Genomic DNA, 17,141 nt, shown 5'->3' on the forward strand with positions numbered 1-17,141 from the left:
GTGACAAATAAAATCTGAATTTAGTTTTACGTCTAGTAAAACTCTGTGTGCTTTATCGAACCTCCGTAACTCCGATGTGGATCTTGTTGTGATTTCAGCCCGACATGCAGCTGGTGGTTTGCATCATCACCGGAAACCGAGACGACCTGTACAGCGCCATCAAAAAGTTCTGCTGCGTTCAGACTCCGTGTCCCTCGCAGGTTTGCTTTTTTTTTTTTTTCTTTTGTAATTGAAAACCAGACACGTTGGAAAGTAGATAAAGAAGAAACGTGTGTGTGTGTGTGTGTGTGTGTGTGTGTGTGTGTGTGTATAAAGTGATGCATATCGTATGAAGATGTTAAAACGCAGCGCCAATAGCGTCCGCTCTGCTTTCAGGTGATCAACATCCGTACGATCTCTCAGCCGAAGAAACTCCGCAGCATCGCGCAGAAGATCCTCCTGCAGATCAACTGCAAACTGGGAGGAGAGCTCTGGACCGTCAACGTCCCTCTGGTGAATAACGTCTACCTGTATTTTCTGAAAAAAAAGCAAAAGAGGCCGCGCTTATGTTAGTGTCGCAGTCATAATTAGAGATTTACACAGAACGTACTGTAGCTGGAGGATGTTTATCAGTTTAACCTGCGAGACGGCTGTGAGGATGTTATAAAGTTAATTGCGGCGAGTTTGGTAAACTGCAGTAGCACTCGGAGACGGAGTAAGTGTGAATAATGCTCGACTTAACTCCTAAAAACTCCTTGAACACATTATTACAGAGCGTGGGTCGGAGCCGGACCGATTGACGGTTCTATTCGGACCCTGATGCTTTTCTGCTAAATGAGAAGAATTAACATATTAGTAATCTAGTGCTTTTTCACTCGAGGTGGGCGTGGCTCAACAGACAATAAACAACGGGATAGTTTACAGTGAATAAACATGTACAAGTGTACAGATGCAGCAGAAACAAAAGTGCGACAGAGCATGGCTTTTCAAAAAAAAAAAAAAAAAAAAGGAGCGTAACCTATGAAAACTGAACCTTCAAAGATGAACGGACAAATCAGTTTATCGAAGTTTATTCTTCCTGCGGGAGGTTTAAACCAGTCAAATGTTCTGAAATCATGGTGCTGATAAAAGCAGTAATGTGAAGAGCCACTATGAGACAAACCAGAGCCAACAGCAGTCCGAGGTGAGGGCGGGTGAAATACCCGAACTGACGGAGCTACCAGAGTCTCTTCATGTTTACCATGGTCCCTGAAAATGTACAATAAACATTATAAAATGCCGTGGAAATTTTAAATCGCTTATGTTTTATAGAAGTAGAGTGACTGCATGTAAAGAGATCTGAATCCTAACACCAACATGAAATTACCTTCGCACAGAAACACTTAATGGTGATCGGCGTGGACGTCCATCACGACACCACCAAGAAGACCCTGTCTGTGATGGGATTTGTGGCCAGTCTTAACAGGTGACACGTCTTCACTTCTTTGTCTCCAGTTTTTAAGTTCTGAAATGAAAAATGGGAGAGTTTTGTGTGGTGATAATTTAATAAAACAATAATAAAAATCGTGATGCAAAACAATGACATGCGGTATCGATGGTTAGGGGTGCACAAACTTTTGCCCATATTGTGTAGGTTTTGTGTTTTTTTTTTTGTTTTTTTTTTGTTAAAGTGCAGACATTTGTTCTGAAGTGAAAAACGAATTAGGAGTTTGATTTGAGGTCAAATCTTAAACTGGTGAATATTAATAAAGATCTTATAACTAAAGCGTTATTGATTTCTCTGAATTATTGAGCTGTAAGAAGAGACTAGCTACCAGAAATGAAAGAAAAAACAATTTAATTGCATACTGCAGTTTTTTGTGTGGCAATTTATGCATCTCCACACTAACTTTTTTTTACATTTAGTATTTTATTATAATTTTTTTATTAATAGGTTTGCAAAATGTTGCCATTCCTCTGTAATCCTACAGGGGGCGACCTCTAGTCACACTATTCACACAATACATCATCCCATGCAGGACACGGCAAGTTTGTTAGATTCGTAAGATAATCTAAAAAGGGAAAAAAAAAAACATAGAATCAGGTTTTTTTTTAAAAACTATGACATTTACATAACCACAATACAAATCGACAAAAAGTGTGGCAATAACAAAAGTAAGTACACCCCTCACATTTCAGCAAATTGCTTTCTATGTTTTGTTCTTAAGGGAAATGAAACTTGGATCTACTACAGATTTACTCTCCTGTTAACAATAACTCAACTTTATTGTCTAAATAACTGGTATCGAAAGTTAGTACACCCTAAGTGAAGATGTCAAAACTGTGTCCAAAGTGTCAGTATTCTGTGTGGGCACTGTTGTTATTCAGCACGGCCCTAATCCTCCTGGGCCTGGACTTCACCAGAGCTGCACATGTTGTTGCTCGGATCCTCTTCCACGCCTCCATAATGATATCACGGAGCAGCTGGATGTTAGTCAGACACACGACGCTATGAAATAAAACATAACCACACATTTTTTTTTATAGCCATGAAACTAAACATAATGGTTTAGAGTTAAAAGATAACACTTATCGTCATTCTGTAGTGGGAGTTCCTTATCCTGACATTTGTAGTTACAAAATATAGTAAATGTTGTGTTTAATTTATTCATTCGTTTTCTTAGACAATAGAAAATGAAATGTAAGCTCTTGAAAAACATCTGGCTTCTCAGTAACCGCGCACAAACTCTAGGAATAAGTTCAGGACAGAGCCTTAAAAAAAATGTAAGAATGATTCCTCCACTTCATGTCTGTGCCTTTCAGCCTGATGACAAAGTGGTACTCCAGAGTGGCGTTCCAGATGCCCAACGAGGAGATCATTAACGGCTTCCGCGTGTGTCTCCTGGCCGCCCTGCAGAAATATTACGAGGTAAAAGATTGACGCGCCGTACGTGCGTTCCCATGCCGCAGAGGTCCTTCATTTTCCGCTGTGTCAGTAGAGCAGGATGTTTATTTCAATGCGCAAAGGTCTTAAGCGTGAATCTCGTGAAATCATTGGTGCAGTCAAAGTCTCGAGTAAGGCCGAGGATTTTGAGGATCTGCTTTGTGAACGTTCTGCGTTAAATGTAGCCATAAACCAAGGCTGTCGATGTTAACGCATTTGTGAATAATCTAGATTAACGCAAATTGATCACATGACCAAGTTTGACCCTAATGGCTTCCCATAATCGCGGCGGCTACGTGTGATAACGGCACGTTTAACACGGATAATAAGATGACCGAAGAAACATCACCAAGTTTAATCATAAAAATCTTCTAGATGGAAGTTTGGATGAAACTAAAGTTTTGAGCTTGAGCTACCTTCAAGAATTCTTTTTTATCTTTCACCTTTGCAACATTTTCATCATTTTCATCCCTGAAATATCAATATGAATGTAACTAAAGATCAGATGCAAACGTCTGATAATTTTAGAGCCGAGATCTGTTTTTAAACCCATAAAAAAGGAAAGCTTACCTGCTATTTACCACTAGGGGGAAGTAAAGTGCCATATTAGAGGCAGGACATGCAGTAAAATAAAAAAACATTAATGGAGTAATTAACATTTTTGTTTCTTTAATCGGTCTGAATTTAGGAGTGTGTCTTAAAGTCTATGAAATAAGTGAATAAGTTTATGAATCATCATCATCTTGAACCTTCTCCAGGTGAACCACAGCTTCCCGGAGAAGATCATAATCTACCGCGACGGCGTTTCAGACGGTCAGCTCAAAGCCGTGGAGCTCCACGAGATCCCGCAGATCCTCGGATGCTTCGAGACGTTTCCCAACTACGAGCCGAAGCTGGCCTTCATCGTGGTGCAGAAGCGGATCAACACGACCCTGTACGCTTACGGAGACGACCGATTCGTGACGCCTCCTCCAGGAACCGTGCTCGATCACACCGTCACAAACCGAGACTGGTAGGTTCCGGACAAACCCAAAACCTGAAGCGTTAAGCGTTTGATCACTTGTTTGCTGAAAATGCTTTGCATGTTAAAGCAAAATGCAGCCGGAATTTTGCTTCGTTTTTGTAATTAGAAAATTCACCAGCCGGGGCGTTTGTATATCCCGGGGGTTCACTGTATACAATATCCAATACTGCACACTGAACTGCCTCAATCTGTCCCATAAAGTGTCCCCAGATGCACTGTGTACACATTTTAAACCACACACCACTACACACTACTCTGTAGGCCACATAAACACCATCAGCAGTCTAACACGTCCCAAATCGCAGCATCTCACTATGTAGGCCATCTTAACACACTGTCCTCAGTACGCTCTGGATGTGTCCCAAGCCTCACATTGTACTCATTAGATAAACTGGGGACTTTCCACTATACTGCCTACATAATCATCACCACTCACGCCTCCTAAACCCCAAGTCTGAGTTCATGGCTGCTTCCCAAATCAGCTTAAAGTACTCTAAGTACCCCGCACTTGAAGGGAGCAAAAGGGAATGTAGGGAACAAGTGCACTTCACCGGAAGTGGAAATTTCCCCATCAGTCATTGCACCACGAAGGAGCACAAATAGGGATTTATGTATTTATTATAAATTATATTCTATTAGGAGGACATTTTTGACCATTTTTAAATTTAATTAATAATTATTACTATTACTTACTATTATATAATGTTTAATAATAATACATTTTATTCAATATGCACTTTAGTATTAAAGGAAATCTCAAAGTGCTACCAACTTTTCGACCTGTATAGGCTAGTAATCTGTAAAAAAAAAAAAAAATTATAATAATAATTTCTATGAACGTCTTGTAAATTGATAAAATAATGAATTTCTGAGTTTCGTCACACATTTCTGTTGTATACGTTTTATAACGGTATCAGTTTTTGTCTGTAGTGTGAAATTTCCACAGTAGCAGCAACAGGTATCTGAGGTGCTCATGTCGCCATGGTAACGCACGGAGGGAGTTCCGTCCGCGCTGGTGTTTCGAATGGTGGAGTTTTGTTGAGGGAAGAATTTTTGAACGATACTGAAATTGTCTCTCTTATTTCTCAGGGTGGATTTCTACCTCATGGCCCACTCAATTCGTCAGGGGTGCGGCTTCCCCACTCACTACGTCGCCATTTACAACACGGCGAATCTCACACCCGACCACCTCCAGAGGTATCTCTCTCTCCCTCACACACACACACACATGGGTACAACAATGTCCTAATGAAGTAGGGCTGCAACTTATGATTATTTTAATAATCGATTAATCTGTTTATTATTAATTTTTAAATAAAAAAAAAAGCAAACAAGAAAAGCATTCATTTCCAACCCTTCATTCAAAAACAAAAACTTGTCTGGTAATCTTGATTTAAGATTATAATTTTTTTTAGATATTTGGACTGGAAACGAAACAAAATTACTGAGTAAAGCTTTTTTTGCAGTGTAGCTATACATGACAACAAATGGTCCAAAAAAGGCGAGTGAATAAAAACGTGTCTTTAGTCCTGCAATGCAAAGTAACGATATCATCCCTGCTTTACTACTGTTACTAACGAGCTATGTGGATAACGAGTAAACACCAGCACCATTTCTCTACCCCCGCTCATTTATTTATTTTTTGCTCCGCCCTGTCTATAAGGCGCTGAACTCTGCTAGCATCAGTGCGCGAGAGAGACCAAGTGTGTTCAGTCCGCACCGCGCTCAACTAAATTTTTTATTTATTTATTTTTTTAATAATCAAATGTCTCCGCGTCGCGCGGCACAACGAATTGATTATGAAATTTGTTGCCAACTCTTTTAGTGATCGTTTGTTATCGGTTTAATTGATTCGTTGTTGCAGCCCTATAATGAAGATACAAATATTTTAGAGTGCAAGGAACACCTGTTTGAGCTGGGGTGATATATATATATATATTTTTTTTTTTTTTATTAAAAATGACAAGATGTATGTGGGATGTAATAAAGCGGACAACAGTAATCCAGTCTGGATGTTTCCTCCTTTAGGCTGACTTTTAAGATGTGCCATCTATATTGGAACTGGCCCGGGACGATCCGAGTGCCGGCCCCGTGCAAGTACGCGCATAAGCTGGCCTTCCTATCGGCGCAGTTCCTACACTGCGAACCCGCCAGCCAGCTGTGTGACAAACTTTTTTTCTTGTAAGAGCTTTTTGTTATTGTTAATGTTGTGCCGGTGGTGGTGTTTTCCACCCAGTGTCAGTTTTTTTTTTGTTGTTTTTTTTTTTTACATATTTTTAAGGTTTCTGTTTAACAAAAACTAACCAGTGTTATCTTAAATCTTTAAGTACCATTTAAGTTTTCAAATAAAACGATTGTTTTTTTTTGTTTCTTCTTTTGTCTTTATGGGTCGTTACACATCCCAAGGCACGGACCGAGACGACGGAACGGTTAATTAATATTTAGTTTAACACAAGAGCCGAGATGGAAAATACATTTGGAAAGACATCAACTAAAGGGTGTTAATTTCTCACCGGGAGGACACCGTGGTAAAGGTGAAGATCTCACGAGCTGATTTAGAATCGTGTAACCTTCACGCTTGAACGTGAAACTCATTCACACCCTTGAGAAGGAGAGAGAACGTATAAGGAGTGCGGTTTAATTAAACACGGAGGAACAAGGTTGCTACACAACTAGTGGACTCGCATACACCGGAGCTGCAAGGCAACAGCGCTAACCACCAGCCGTCAGCGCCCTTACAGTAAATCAACATACATAACTTTTCTAGAGTTGTCCAGGTTTTAGCCGTGACCTTCAGGAATACACACACGGTTGCACTTGTTAAATTACACAGGAATTAAAAAAATAATAAATACCTGATGTGATAAATACTGTACAGTGTAACCTAACTGGTTTTAGGTTGCCATGTTGGGATGAATCCTCCATCCTTGCTGGAAATTTAGGATAAAGTACTGAAATAAGTTTGTTTTTTACTACAGTATGACTGACTGCGTGAAATTGATCGGAAAAAGAATTAAATGCAGACAATCCTGGAGCTCTATCTGTCTCTCTCTCTGTAACCATTAAACTGGCAAACTATACACATACTGTACACACCACGTTCACGTGGGAATCCGCCTTGATTTTTTTTTTTTTTGCACTTTTTTTAGGAGATAAAGTTAAGGTCAGCCTTTATCTTGTCACATACACATTAATGCAGTGATTCGTAGACTGGGGTCACAGCGCCCCTGGAGCAAACAGGGTTAAGGGCCTTGCTCAAGGGCTGCCTGGCGAAGCTGGGACCTGAACCACCGAGCCACCACTGACAGCATATATGTACGTTTTAAAGGCGTTTGACGTTCTTTAATACTTTGAAAAACAGGTACAGTACATCTGGCCGAGCTCATGGCTACTGAAACCCTTGATCAGACTGCAACGCGTCTATAGCGACAGGCAAAAGTAAGGGCTGCCAAGACATTGAAGCAACGTGTGGAGCGGCAATGAGTTGACCACACACGTCATAATCTGTACACTGGTGGAGCCGCGGTTAAACTGGTTTAGTAAATTCATCATTCTACAGTTTAATATATTTAGCCTATCAGGAAGGGCATCCGGTGTAACCCTGTGTCAAGCTTGTGTGCAGATCGGATGGTCCGCTGTGGTGACCCCTTAAACAAGAATTAGATTTTAGCAGAAATAAAGTCCTGATAAATATGATGATTTAGCTGAAGCTAGTTTAAGTGCTTTAGTAAGCGTGCTGAAGGTTTAAACTAGGGCTGAAGCGATTCCTCGAGTAATTTGATTACATAAAATGATCGAAGCTAAATCTTCTGCCTCAAAGCTTCTTTTAATTAATTTTAAAAGCTTGTGTTATGTTTTTGCGCAATAATTTGTTTGGCGTGACGCAGCACGCTACCGGATGCAAACCGCCAGTAAACACAGACAAAGAAGCAGCGCTTACGTCACCCACAAAGCGGAAGGAGACGCAAACAGTTAGCTGTGTATTGATTTGTTGGAGCGTTCTGTTGCGGGCTGCAAAATGGAAAGGAGCGATAAAAATATCAGCGAGCCAAGAGATGAAAAAACCAGAAAGAGAAAAGACAGAAATTGTCAGTAAAGGCTTATATTATGCCTGAGCTGTACATTTTGAAACGTTAAGTTCTGAAAGTTAAGTTGCACAACTTAATGTTTTTGTATAATTATTTATTTCTATGTGCGCCTTAGATTTTTTTCTTTAGTTTTTGCATCTGAGAAAAGACTTTAAAATAAGAATTTATGGCACTGTAATGCACTTAATTCATTGTAGAGATCATTACTGTATAACAACCAAAAGCCGTGCAGATTCTATACTAATAAAAACTATTATATTTTTAGATAAAAAAAGGTCTCTTTTTTTTTTCAAAGTTACATAGTGACTACTGACTTGCTTTAGTTACTTTTACTGCTTTAGATAATCGTTACATACATCTAATGATGCACTGGGACATGATCAGTACTGTAATGGTACTTGGGATCAGCAGGTGTTTCTCATCTTTCCCGAGCAGAGATTCCTGGACTGTATCTGAGAGACAATATCCTACAGCTTGTCCTTTTGATCCATAGCCAAGTGTTTCCAAGGGCTTTTTTATTCCTTTTTAGCTTTACATGGTGATTTACCCCAAAGCCCCTGCCCCCTGACATTCATAGGGAAGCACTGTGGACAGGAAACCAACCCCCATCTACAGCCTGAAAGACTTTTCTTTAAATAAAATACTGTTTCTGTTAATGACCAGGTCTAAAAACAATCAATATGAGTGTATTCATTTACACATAACATTTTCGATTTGGTTAGTGAAGCCCAGAGAGACGGGGAAAAGAGTGAAGCTCAGCAAGGACTAAACAAATACAAACAAACATGCACTTAATCATTAGAACTGCGCCATCTTAATGAGAATCTAGTTAAGAACCACTATGTTCTGGTCTTGTCTGCAAACTGCAAAATATTCCAGCTTAGATTTCTTTAAATAAGATATAACAGTTTTATTAGTTGTTTTTCCTATAAGTAGTGCCCTCCATTGTTCTCATTATTTTTAAAGCACAAAAACTGGTGACTAATGGTTGGTTCCGTTCCAGCGATCGAGCCACGACACTTTTCTAAATCATCCGACCAACGTTTTCCCCAAAATTCCCTCTTCCCTGACTTGGGACTGGCCAGCCATATCTCTCTAAATTTTGTGCGACCACGAAACTTGTATTGAAACATTCACCTGGCGCCTCCTGGGTGCAACAGATAAAAATACCTCCACCTGCTAAAAAACAACAAAAACAAAGTTTTCAGATCATGAAAGGTCATGGATCTGCTTGGTACCCTTGTTTGTACCACTTTGCTCCCCTGGACTCCTTGCTTGAAAAATGAGACACAAAGTGTTCGAAAACTGCCTTGAAATGACTGGAAAAATAGGATGAATGTCAATGCTACAGTAGCGGCAACGATAGTGGGAATTGACAGCAGTTATAGTGGCAATGATAGCTACAATGGTTGCTGCAAAAAAGCCTTTTTTTTTTTAAAGGCTAGCGGTAAGCACCACAACAATAATGGTTAACTTCAACTTGACTTTACTAGGAAGCATTTGAGCTGCCCATGGCATATTGAGTTCATCTTTTAAAGATGGCGGTCACAAACTGTTAGCTGGACGTGATGTAAGCGGTTCTTTGTTCTAGCCCAGCAAAGTGTTGTTGCTGCAAAAATACCATTTCTTCTTTGGCTGACTAAACCAAGCGCTGGTTCGATATTGGGCACCGGCTCCAACTAGCTCTGGAACCGCCTTTGGTGGAAAAATGGTTTGATATACAGAGGGACCTCGGATTGCGAGTAACACGGTTTGCAATGTTCCGCAGGACGAGCAAAGATGTTTAATAAATTTTTACTTGAAAAATGAGCAAGTCTTACTCTGTACAGTATCTGTAAACTATCATGTAGAACGCATGCGCTTCTTGTTTTGATCACAGGTTTGACCAATATTTTTTTTCTCGCGCGCGCTGCGGAGTTGTGGGTAATCTTCTCCCTAGCTGGGTCTTAGTGCTCGTCTCTCACTGGTATAATCAAGATCTGTGCACGCGTGTACTGTTAAGTATAAAACTGTCACTACGTGTGTGCGCGTAAAACATTTTATTTTGGGTTTGTTCTCTCACCTTCACACATACACGCCCCTCCCCTTCTAGCCTTCACACACACACTCTCTGCTCTATATAGAAACACTGCTCTGTCGCAATTCTTTTTTAAAGGTGAAGTGCAGGTTAATTTGTTTATTTTTTACTTCACAGCAGTGATTGTTAGCTTGTCGCGCGATCACATACTATTAGCCATTATGTGTTATTAGCAATGTTTCTTGTGATTTTTTTCCCGTTAAAAGTGTTTACGTTAGTGTGTGTGTGAGAAAAACTCAAATAAGAGAGGAGAAAAGATTACTGTGTAAGATGAGAAGAGGGAGACGGGAAGGTCTGAATCCTCCTCTGCTCTTACTTTAGCTTCACACACAAACACAGCGATTGCGCGCATAAATGGAAACACTAGTTTTATTTTTACTTTTTTTTTAAAAAGGTAAAGTGTAAGTTAATTTGTTTTATTTTTTCTTTATAGTTTGTATTTATTATGTTTTTTTTTTTTTTTTTCGGGCTGTGGAACGAATAATTTAAATTTCCATTATTTTTTATAGGAGAATTCGCTTTGATTTATGAGTGTTTTGGATACGAGCTCGATTCCGGGACGAATTATGTTCGTAATCCAAGGATCCACAGTATACGTAAAAGTAGCAGAAGAGTGCCGTTGACTTTGAAGTGAAAGCTGGTTAAATTCTCTTTGTCGGTGAGATTCATGCGCAGGGGGAAGGGTGGCTGCAGAGAATGGCCCGAACCATGGGCATAAACGAGCTGTTATTCATTTTTTGATGAATTTGGAATTGCATTTAGTTATTATAAAACATTCTTAGTACCTGTACATATTGGATTAATTTTTATATTTTATATTAATGCTTTAATAGCTTAGGTTTGTGATGTAACAAAACATTTTCTATATTAATCAATCGAAGCGTAAAGATTAACTAATCAGAACCAAAGTGATTGTATTAGTTATACATTTTTTTAAATAAACTTTTAGTCATGGTGATGTTGGATCTACAGCCTATCCTGGATGCACACACACTTATTCACACGTGTATTATCTTACCAAACCACCAGCATGTTCTTTGGGGGGAGGTGGGAGGAAGTCGGAGAACCCAGAGGAAACCTGCGTGGACACGGGAAACTTCACACAGGCGGTAATCTGAGCTCGGGACCCATGGAGCGTGACACCAGCCAAACCTCGATAACATCAAACACAAGTTACCGTGGAAACAACATCGACTTGAATGTAAAGTGTGCTGTTAGTGGAAAAATTCTGGCATACGGCTTTAATGAACAGACAAAATTACAATATACACAGTTTGCTGACATTTACACAAAAACATTTAAGTTTAAAATATTAGAGTGACACATTTAGAGCATCTTTACAACCAGATCTAAAGCTAAAGTATACAATGGGTGTTCAAGACTTGTGATGCCATTTTTGGTGAATGAAGGCGGCAAATCGATCGACATTTACAGGAGACTTCAAGCACAGTGCGATAATGAGAGTCTAAGCCGCAGTAAAACATTTTAAAGAAGGCCGTACGTCAGTGAATGACGATCCTGGTTGAGGTGGCTCGGAGCCTGATGCTTGAAAACCAAAGGATAGCTTCTCGCCAACTTGAGACACACAATCATTCACCAACTCCGCGTGCACGTTACAAGAACTACCACCTTAAATGCCTGAGGGTGCTTAGGAACTTCTACTCCTGCACCATAGAGAGCATCCTGACGGGAAACATCCCAGCGTGCACCATGCAGGACAGACGAGCTCTACAGAGGATGGTGCGATCAGCTGAGCGCATCCTGGAACTGCACCTAATCTACAGCAAGCGGTGCTGGACCAAGGACAGGAAGACAGTGAAAGACCTCAGTCACTACAACAATGGACTGTTCTCTCTGTCACGTCCAGGAGAACGCTTCAGCTCCCTGAGGGCCGACACAGAGAGACTGAGGAGGAGGAGCTTCTTCCTGCAGGATATTCGGGCTCTCAACCAGAACAGCACATAGCACTTGCTTTGTTTATTACACACCTGTATTGGAGTACACCACACTACTAACCACACCGCTCATGTGCACATGACACATACTTGTACAGTATCTCACAAAATTAGTACACTCTTCACATTTCAGCAACTACTTTATGATATATTCATAATTTATGCTAAATTGGATTTACGTCAAAGTAGTCAATGTGCAGCTTGGATAGCAGTACAGATCTACAGACACTATTGTCTTAATTACTGGCAATGAAAATAAGTACACCCAGGGTAATACGTACACCCAGGGTATAAGTGAACATCAAAACTGTCCAAATTGCCATAACTGTTGCACTTTGTCTAAAATATATTCAAGTTGAATTTCTATAGTATTGTTCTTTGAGGAGTTGTACTAAAGTGTTTGCTAAAAATAAAGAGGGGGTGTACTTACTTTTGGGTGAGTATACAGTATGTTGCGCATTGCTGGTTCTATAAATACATTAATGGGGACAACACCACTTCTGCTGTCACACACACATCTCATGCCATATCTTTCCCTTTAACACCATGTTATTTTGCACATTCCATATAATTGATATATTTGATACTTTTTGCATTATGCATTTTTTTTTTAAATTATCTACTTTATATATAATTTTATTGTAAATGTATATTTGTATACTTTGCATTCTTTTTCTGGTGCATTTTGTCTCTTCTTACCTCCTTATTCCTTTTTAAGGAAAGGGGGATGTCGTATAACAGTCATATTTCACTGTGCATCACTCTGTGTATAGTTGTGTATGTGACGAATAAAAGTTTCATTTTAACATGTCTAGGAGTTATCGCCACATCCATGTACAGTCCTGACCTCACTACAAGCCATTTTCACATATTCTTGGAGTTCCTGGGAGGCCAGCGTTTCAGACGTGAATACCGCATGCGGGCGGCTCATGGCTCTGGCGTACTGAGAAAACGTTCCACCTTGATGGAGTGAAACACTGGGAGAAGTGCATTAGTGCAGCAGGGGATTATATAGAGAAATAAAGATTTACAGTCTCTCAGAACCGTGTCCTGTTATTCTCCACAAAGAAAAGTAAATCTTTAGCACATGGTGTGTTTTTTTTAAACTGGGTTTGGGTTGCCAGATAAGGATGAATGCCATTTTAAAGCAAGAAGTGACCATTCACAAGAAACCGGTTTAAACTGGAACTAAACACGGTTATACATAAAACGTTACACATAAATGTTAAGCGTTAAACGTTGATATGTTGTATTACCAATGTGTAATCTATAAATCCAGGTGTTTTTGTACATTTCTTTTCTTTTAATCTATTGTAAAATCTATTTCAGATGAAGCATCACATACATGTAAAGATTATTTTCCTAGACTTTTGCCAAAAGGTTTTTGGAAACACAATTATTTTGTTGTTTTTTAGTTTTGGACGAAATTAAAATTACATTGTTTATTTGTTTTATTTTATTGTGGTATATAATAAAATCTTAATCAAGATAACTGAAATATATCAACATTCAGGATGAAGTCCTTTATTCTTCAACACCTGCTGGATCCAGCCGGGCAGACTGTAGAGTCAAAAAGACGTCTGCGGTAATCTGGTGTCGCTCACTTAACCGATGCATGATTGATCGCTTCCTGAAGTTCAGGCACAGAAGACGAATTCTTGACTGCTACAGTACTTCTGATTCACCATCATCTAATAGTTTTTAATTGGGTTTAGGTCTGGAGATGACCCAGGTCATGAAGCTACAGTTAACTGCTTTGTGACATAGCAAGTTTAAAAAAAATAGTTTTTCAGTTAATTAGCATAACTCCTTATAACTTTAACTAATTAGAGAAATCACTTGTTTTGTGCATAATACACTGCATATGTTATATTAATACTTTTGGTCACCATTGTATTTCTTTGACAACTGAATATCTTTGAATCCTGTAACATCACAAATTCTTTTCTGTGGATCCCGGGCCGAGACTGTATAGACGGATCTTATACCCAAGTGACTGATTTAACAATCAGCACTGATTTCAGCCAGATCAGTCATGAGCAGGGTCTCACTGCCTGGCTCCTAGATGTTTTGCAGTGTAAGCAGCTCTACAGTTCACTTTTCTACAATTACATATGAACCCACCTTTATGCTCATGTGTACGTCCCTGCACAGGCAGTGGTGGCTCAGTGGTTAACACCCAGCACCACCAAGCCTCCAATATCGCGCCTTCTCTTGGGCACTTATAAAATTCAGTAGCGCTTACATATATATATTATAAAATGCAATTTTGCATAATCTGCTTTTGTTTGGACTAGGGGAGGTAACTGGAGTACAGACCAGAGGCAGGAATCGTACCTTTGATCCAGCAGGGTTAACCACTATGCCAGCGTGTCCAGAGCATATACAGTATCAGGAGACTTAGGGTACGAGGTAATGTACACACAAATACATACTTACTATAGGCAATTTGGGAACGCATGTCTTTGGACTGTGCAAGAAAAACGGAGTACGCGGATGAAACCCATCAGACACAGGGAGAAGTCCTGAGGCGGGAATCAAACTCGGACCAACACAACAGTGCTTACCACCATGCTGCCCCTTTTTCAGGTCCACCTTTGTTGGCTGGTTGGTTGCTTGGTTTCTGTCCATAATAAAATTTCTAGCGGTGACCAAATTGCTAGTTTGTCTGTTTTTCTCTTTTTTTTTGACACAAAAGAATTACATCCAAGGCTATATCCAAGGCTATCTTTTTTGAATAAAACTTGTTGCTTGTTAATGAATGAGCCCATTCCAGGGTTCTGTTTAAACATAGTGTGACTGAATGCTCACGCTGATTCCAGTTCCCGGAATGAACAGCGTCAGCAGAGAGGTTGCGCCTTCAGGCCGTGAGCGAAGTCAGATTAAAAATATACAGTGTGATTTAACACATCCTACACAATCAGTAAAAAAATAAATAAATAATGTAGATGTAGATGTAAATGCACACGGTATATCTTACATACAGGCAGTACACATAGGGTAATGTGAGAACTGACCAAATATTGCTAGTGCAATGATAAAAAAACAAAACAAAAAAACAAGATATATACAGTAGGAAGCATATAAATCACAAGTTAAAAAAAACAGTAAGTGAAATTAAGTTAATTACAGTGCAACCTTAATGTGCGGTTTAGTTGCAAATTGACAACGTGCAAATAGCAGTAATTGTGCAAAAAATGCAAAGATTCCCATTCTACAACCATGGTACTGTAGGACCTCCACACACTACGGGCAATTTGGGAACAACAGTTAGTCTACCCTGCACGTCGTTGGACTGCAAACAGACCCCGAAGCAGGAATCGAACCCAGATCCTAGAAGTGCAAGGCGACAATGCTAACCACCTTCATAATCATGTTTAATTGAGCAAATTTGCGAATACTTCAGTTGAATCATTAAACACTTACATCTTGTGTATACCACCGTATGCTTTATTCAGGGTCGCGGGGGCCGGGGGGGATCGGAGAAGACACAAGAAGGTTACACCCTGGATGGGGGACCAGTCCATCACCAGGCACACACACTCACACACTATGCCAATTTGGAAACACCTGCATCTTTAGGCTATGGGACAAAACCCACACGCAGACCCGAGGCAGAAATCGAACCCAGAACCTGGAGGAGCGAGGCGACAGTGCTAACCACTACATCGCTGTGTCACCATTCCTTAGACGTGGGGTCAGGTGTACTGTACTGTACTGTAGCTCAGTGGTTTTAAGGCAGTGGACTATGGTTCAGAAGGTCAACAACCACCAAGCTTTCTCTGGGGCCCTTGAGTAAGGCCCTCAAATGCACAGATGTATAATAAGACAAAATTTAAGTTGTTCTGCATAGGGGGGTCTGCCAAATGTAAATACACTTGTTTGTTATACGTCTATGAGTTTAATCATCATCATGTTTAATAAAACACTCTTGCGAATAAGTTCAGTTGAATCATTTCACTAGAAGGATTGAAAATAAATGGATTTTCTCACTAAAGGTGAATATTTTTTTTATTTAAATGGGTACTTTAACATTAAAAACAATATAATTTGCTCTTCTACATCTCAGAAAACATTCGCTAATTTACTTAAATAATCTCTGATCTATCTATCTATCGCGTGTTGTTGTTTTTCTCTTTGCTAGCTACTGTAGCAAGGTGTTTTTGACTAGCGTGATTATTTATTCGCTCTCTGGCAACCCTTAGACGGCGGTCGATCCGGAGGCGGCGCGGAATCATGACGTCATCTAAAAGAGGCGAGCCGGACGTGGCGGCGTCTGTTTAAAGCGCACTGCGCATGCGCGTTTCTCTCCAAACGCGTGTGTGTGTGTATATATGTGAATGGATCGAGGTGGCAGCTAAAGAACCAAAACACACACACGAACACACACACTTTACAGCCGGTTCTGTTCAACCCGTGATCAATTCGGACATCAGCAGAACCCTGTAGGTAAGTAAATAAAGAAAACAACTGCAATAATTATGATAAATAATCCAGGTCAGGTCACCTGTGCTGGATTATTCTGATCATTAGGTCATAGCTGATGGACATTAGGGGGTTATAAGGCGTCGTAACACATGTACATCCTCTGTTATATATGAAAGTCTTTAGTTTGGGTGTAGTGAGTAGTGTTAGAAGTCTGATGATGGATAGATCTCATCTCTATTTAGCTCAGGAAGCTAACCTGTGCTATGAGCTGCAGCTGTGATGCTGACCTGGATTAGGGATTAAATAACACATCATACATTAATGTTGGATCTTGTCTTTCACTCTTTATTACAGTTTATAAACCTTTTTGGCTCATTTCGCTCATTCAGGAATACTGAAGGCTCATTCATTTTGTTTAAGAAGCCTGAGAGCAATCTTGATTTGAGAGCAATCTTGATTTGAGAGCAATCTTGATTTGAGAGCAATCTTGATTTGAGAGCAATCTTGATTTGAGAGCAATCTTGATTTGAGAGCAATCTTGATTTTGACATTTTGGGACACCTGTTTAATACTTTCCTGTCATACTTGCTGGTTTGTACCTCTCTTTTTTTTTTGTTTGTTGCCATAATAACGATAAAGAAAAGTAATGAATCAACTGCCTAGTGGT

At 39.8% G+C, this 17,141-nt stretch overlaps 2 protein-coding genes across 3 annotated transcripts in view; both read left to right on the forward strand.

Moving 5' to 3' along the window:
* piwil2 (piwi-like RNA-mediated gene silencing 2) overlaps nt 1-6,294 on the forward strand; it is a 31,795-nt gene extending 25,501 nt beyond the window's left edge. The window contains exons 17-23 of the mRNA XM_053481013.1: nt 99-200; nt 376-492; nt 1,356-1,444; nt 2,782-2,887; nt 3,661-3,914; nt 5,016-5,123; nt 5,955-6,294. Coding sequence (XP_053336988.1) covers nt 99-200; nt 376-492; nt 1,356-1,444; nt 2,782-2,887; nt 3,661-3,914; nt 5,016-5,123; nt 5,955-6,111 — 933 coding nt within the window. The 3' untranslated portion in view covers nt 6,112-6,294. The remainder of the gene's footprint in view (nt 1-98; nt 201-375; nt 493-1,355; nt 1,445-2,781; nt 2,888-3,660; nt 3,915-5,015; nt 5,124-5,954) is intronic.
* A 10,069-nt stretch (nt 6,295-16,363) lies between these two features.
* The window catches only part of slc39a14 (solute carrier family 39 member 14), a 29,570-nt gene continuing 28,792 nt past the window's right edge, over nt 16,364-17,141 (forward strand). Inside the window, exon 1 of one of the 2 annotated variants that reach the window (XM_053480877.1) lies at nt 16,364-16,495. The gene's annotated coding sequence lies outside the window, so the exon portion shown is untranslated. The remainder of the gene's footprint in view (nt 16,496-17,141) is intronic. The other variant, XM_053480878.1, reaches the window with a different exon arrangement.

This window comes from Clarias gariepinus, chromosome 21 (assembly GCF_024256425.1).
Source record: "Clarias gariepinus isolate MV-2021 ecotype Netherlands chromosome 21, CGAR_prim_01v2, whole genome shotgun sequence".
NCBI lineage: Eukaryota > Metazoa > Chordata > Actinopteri > Siluriformes > Clariidae > Clarias > Clarias gariepinus.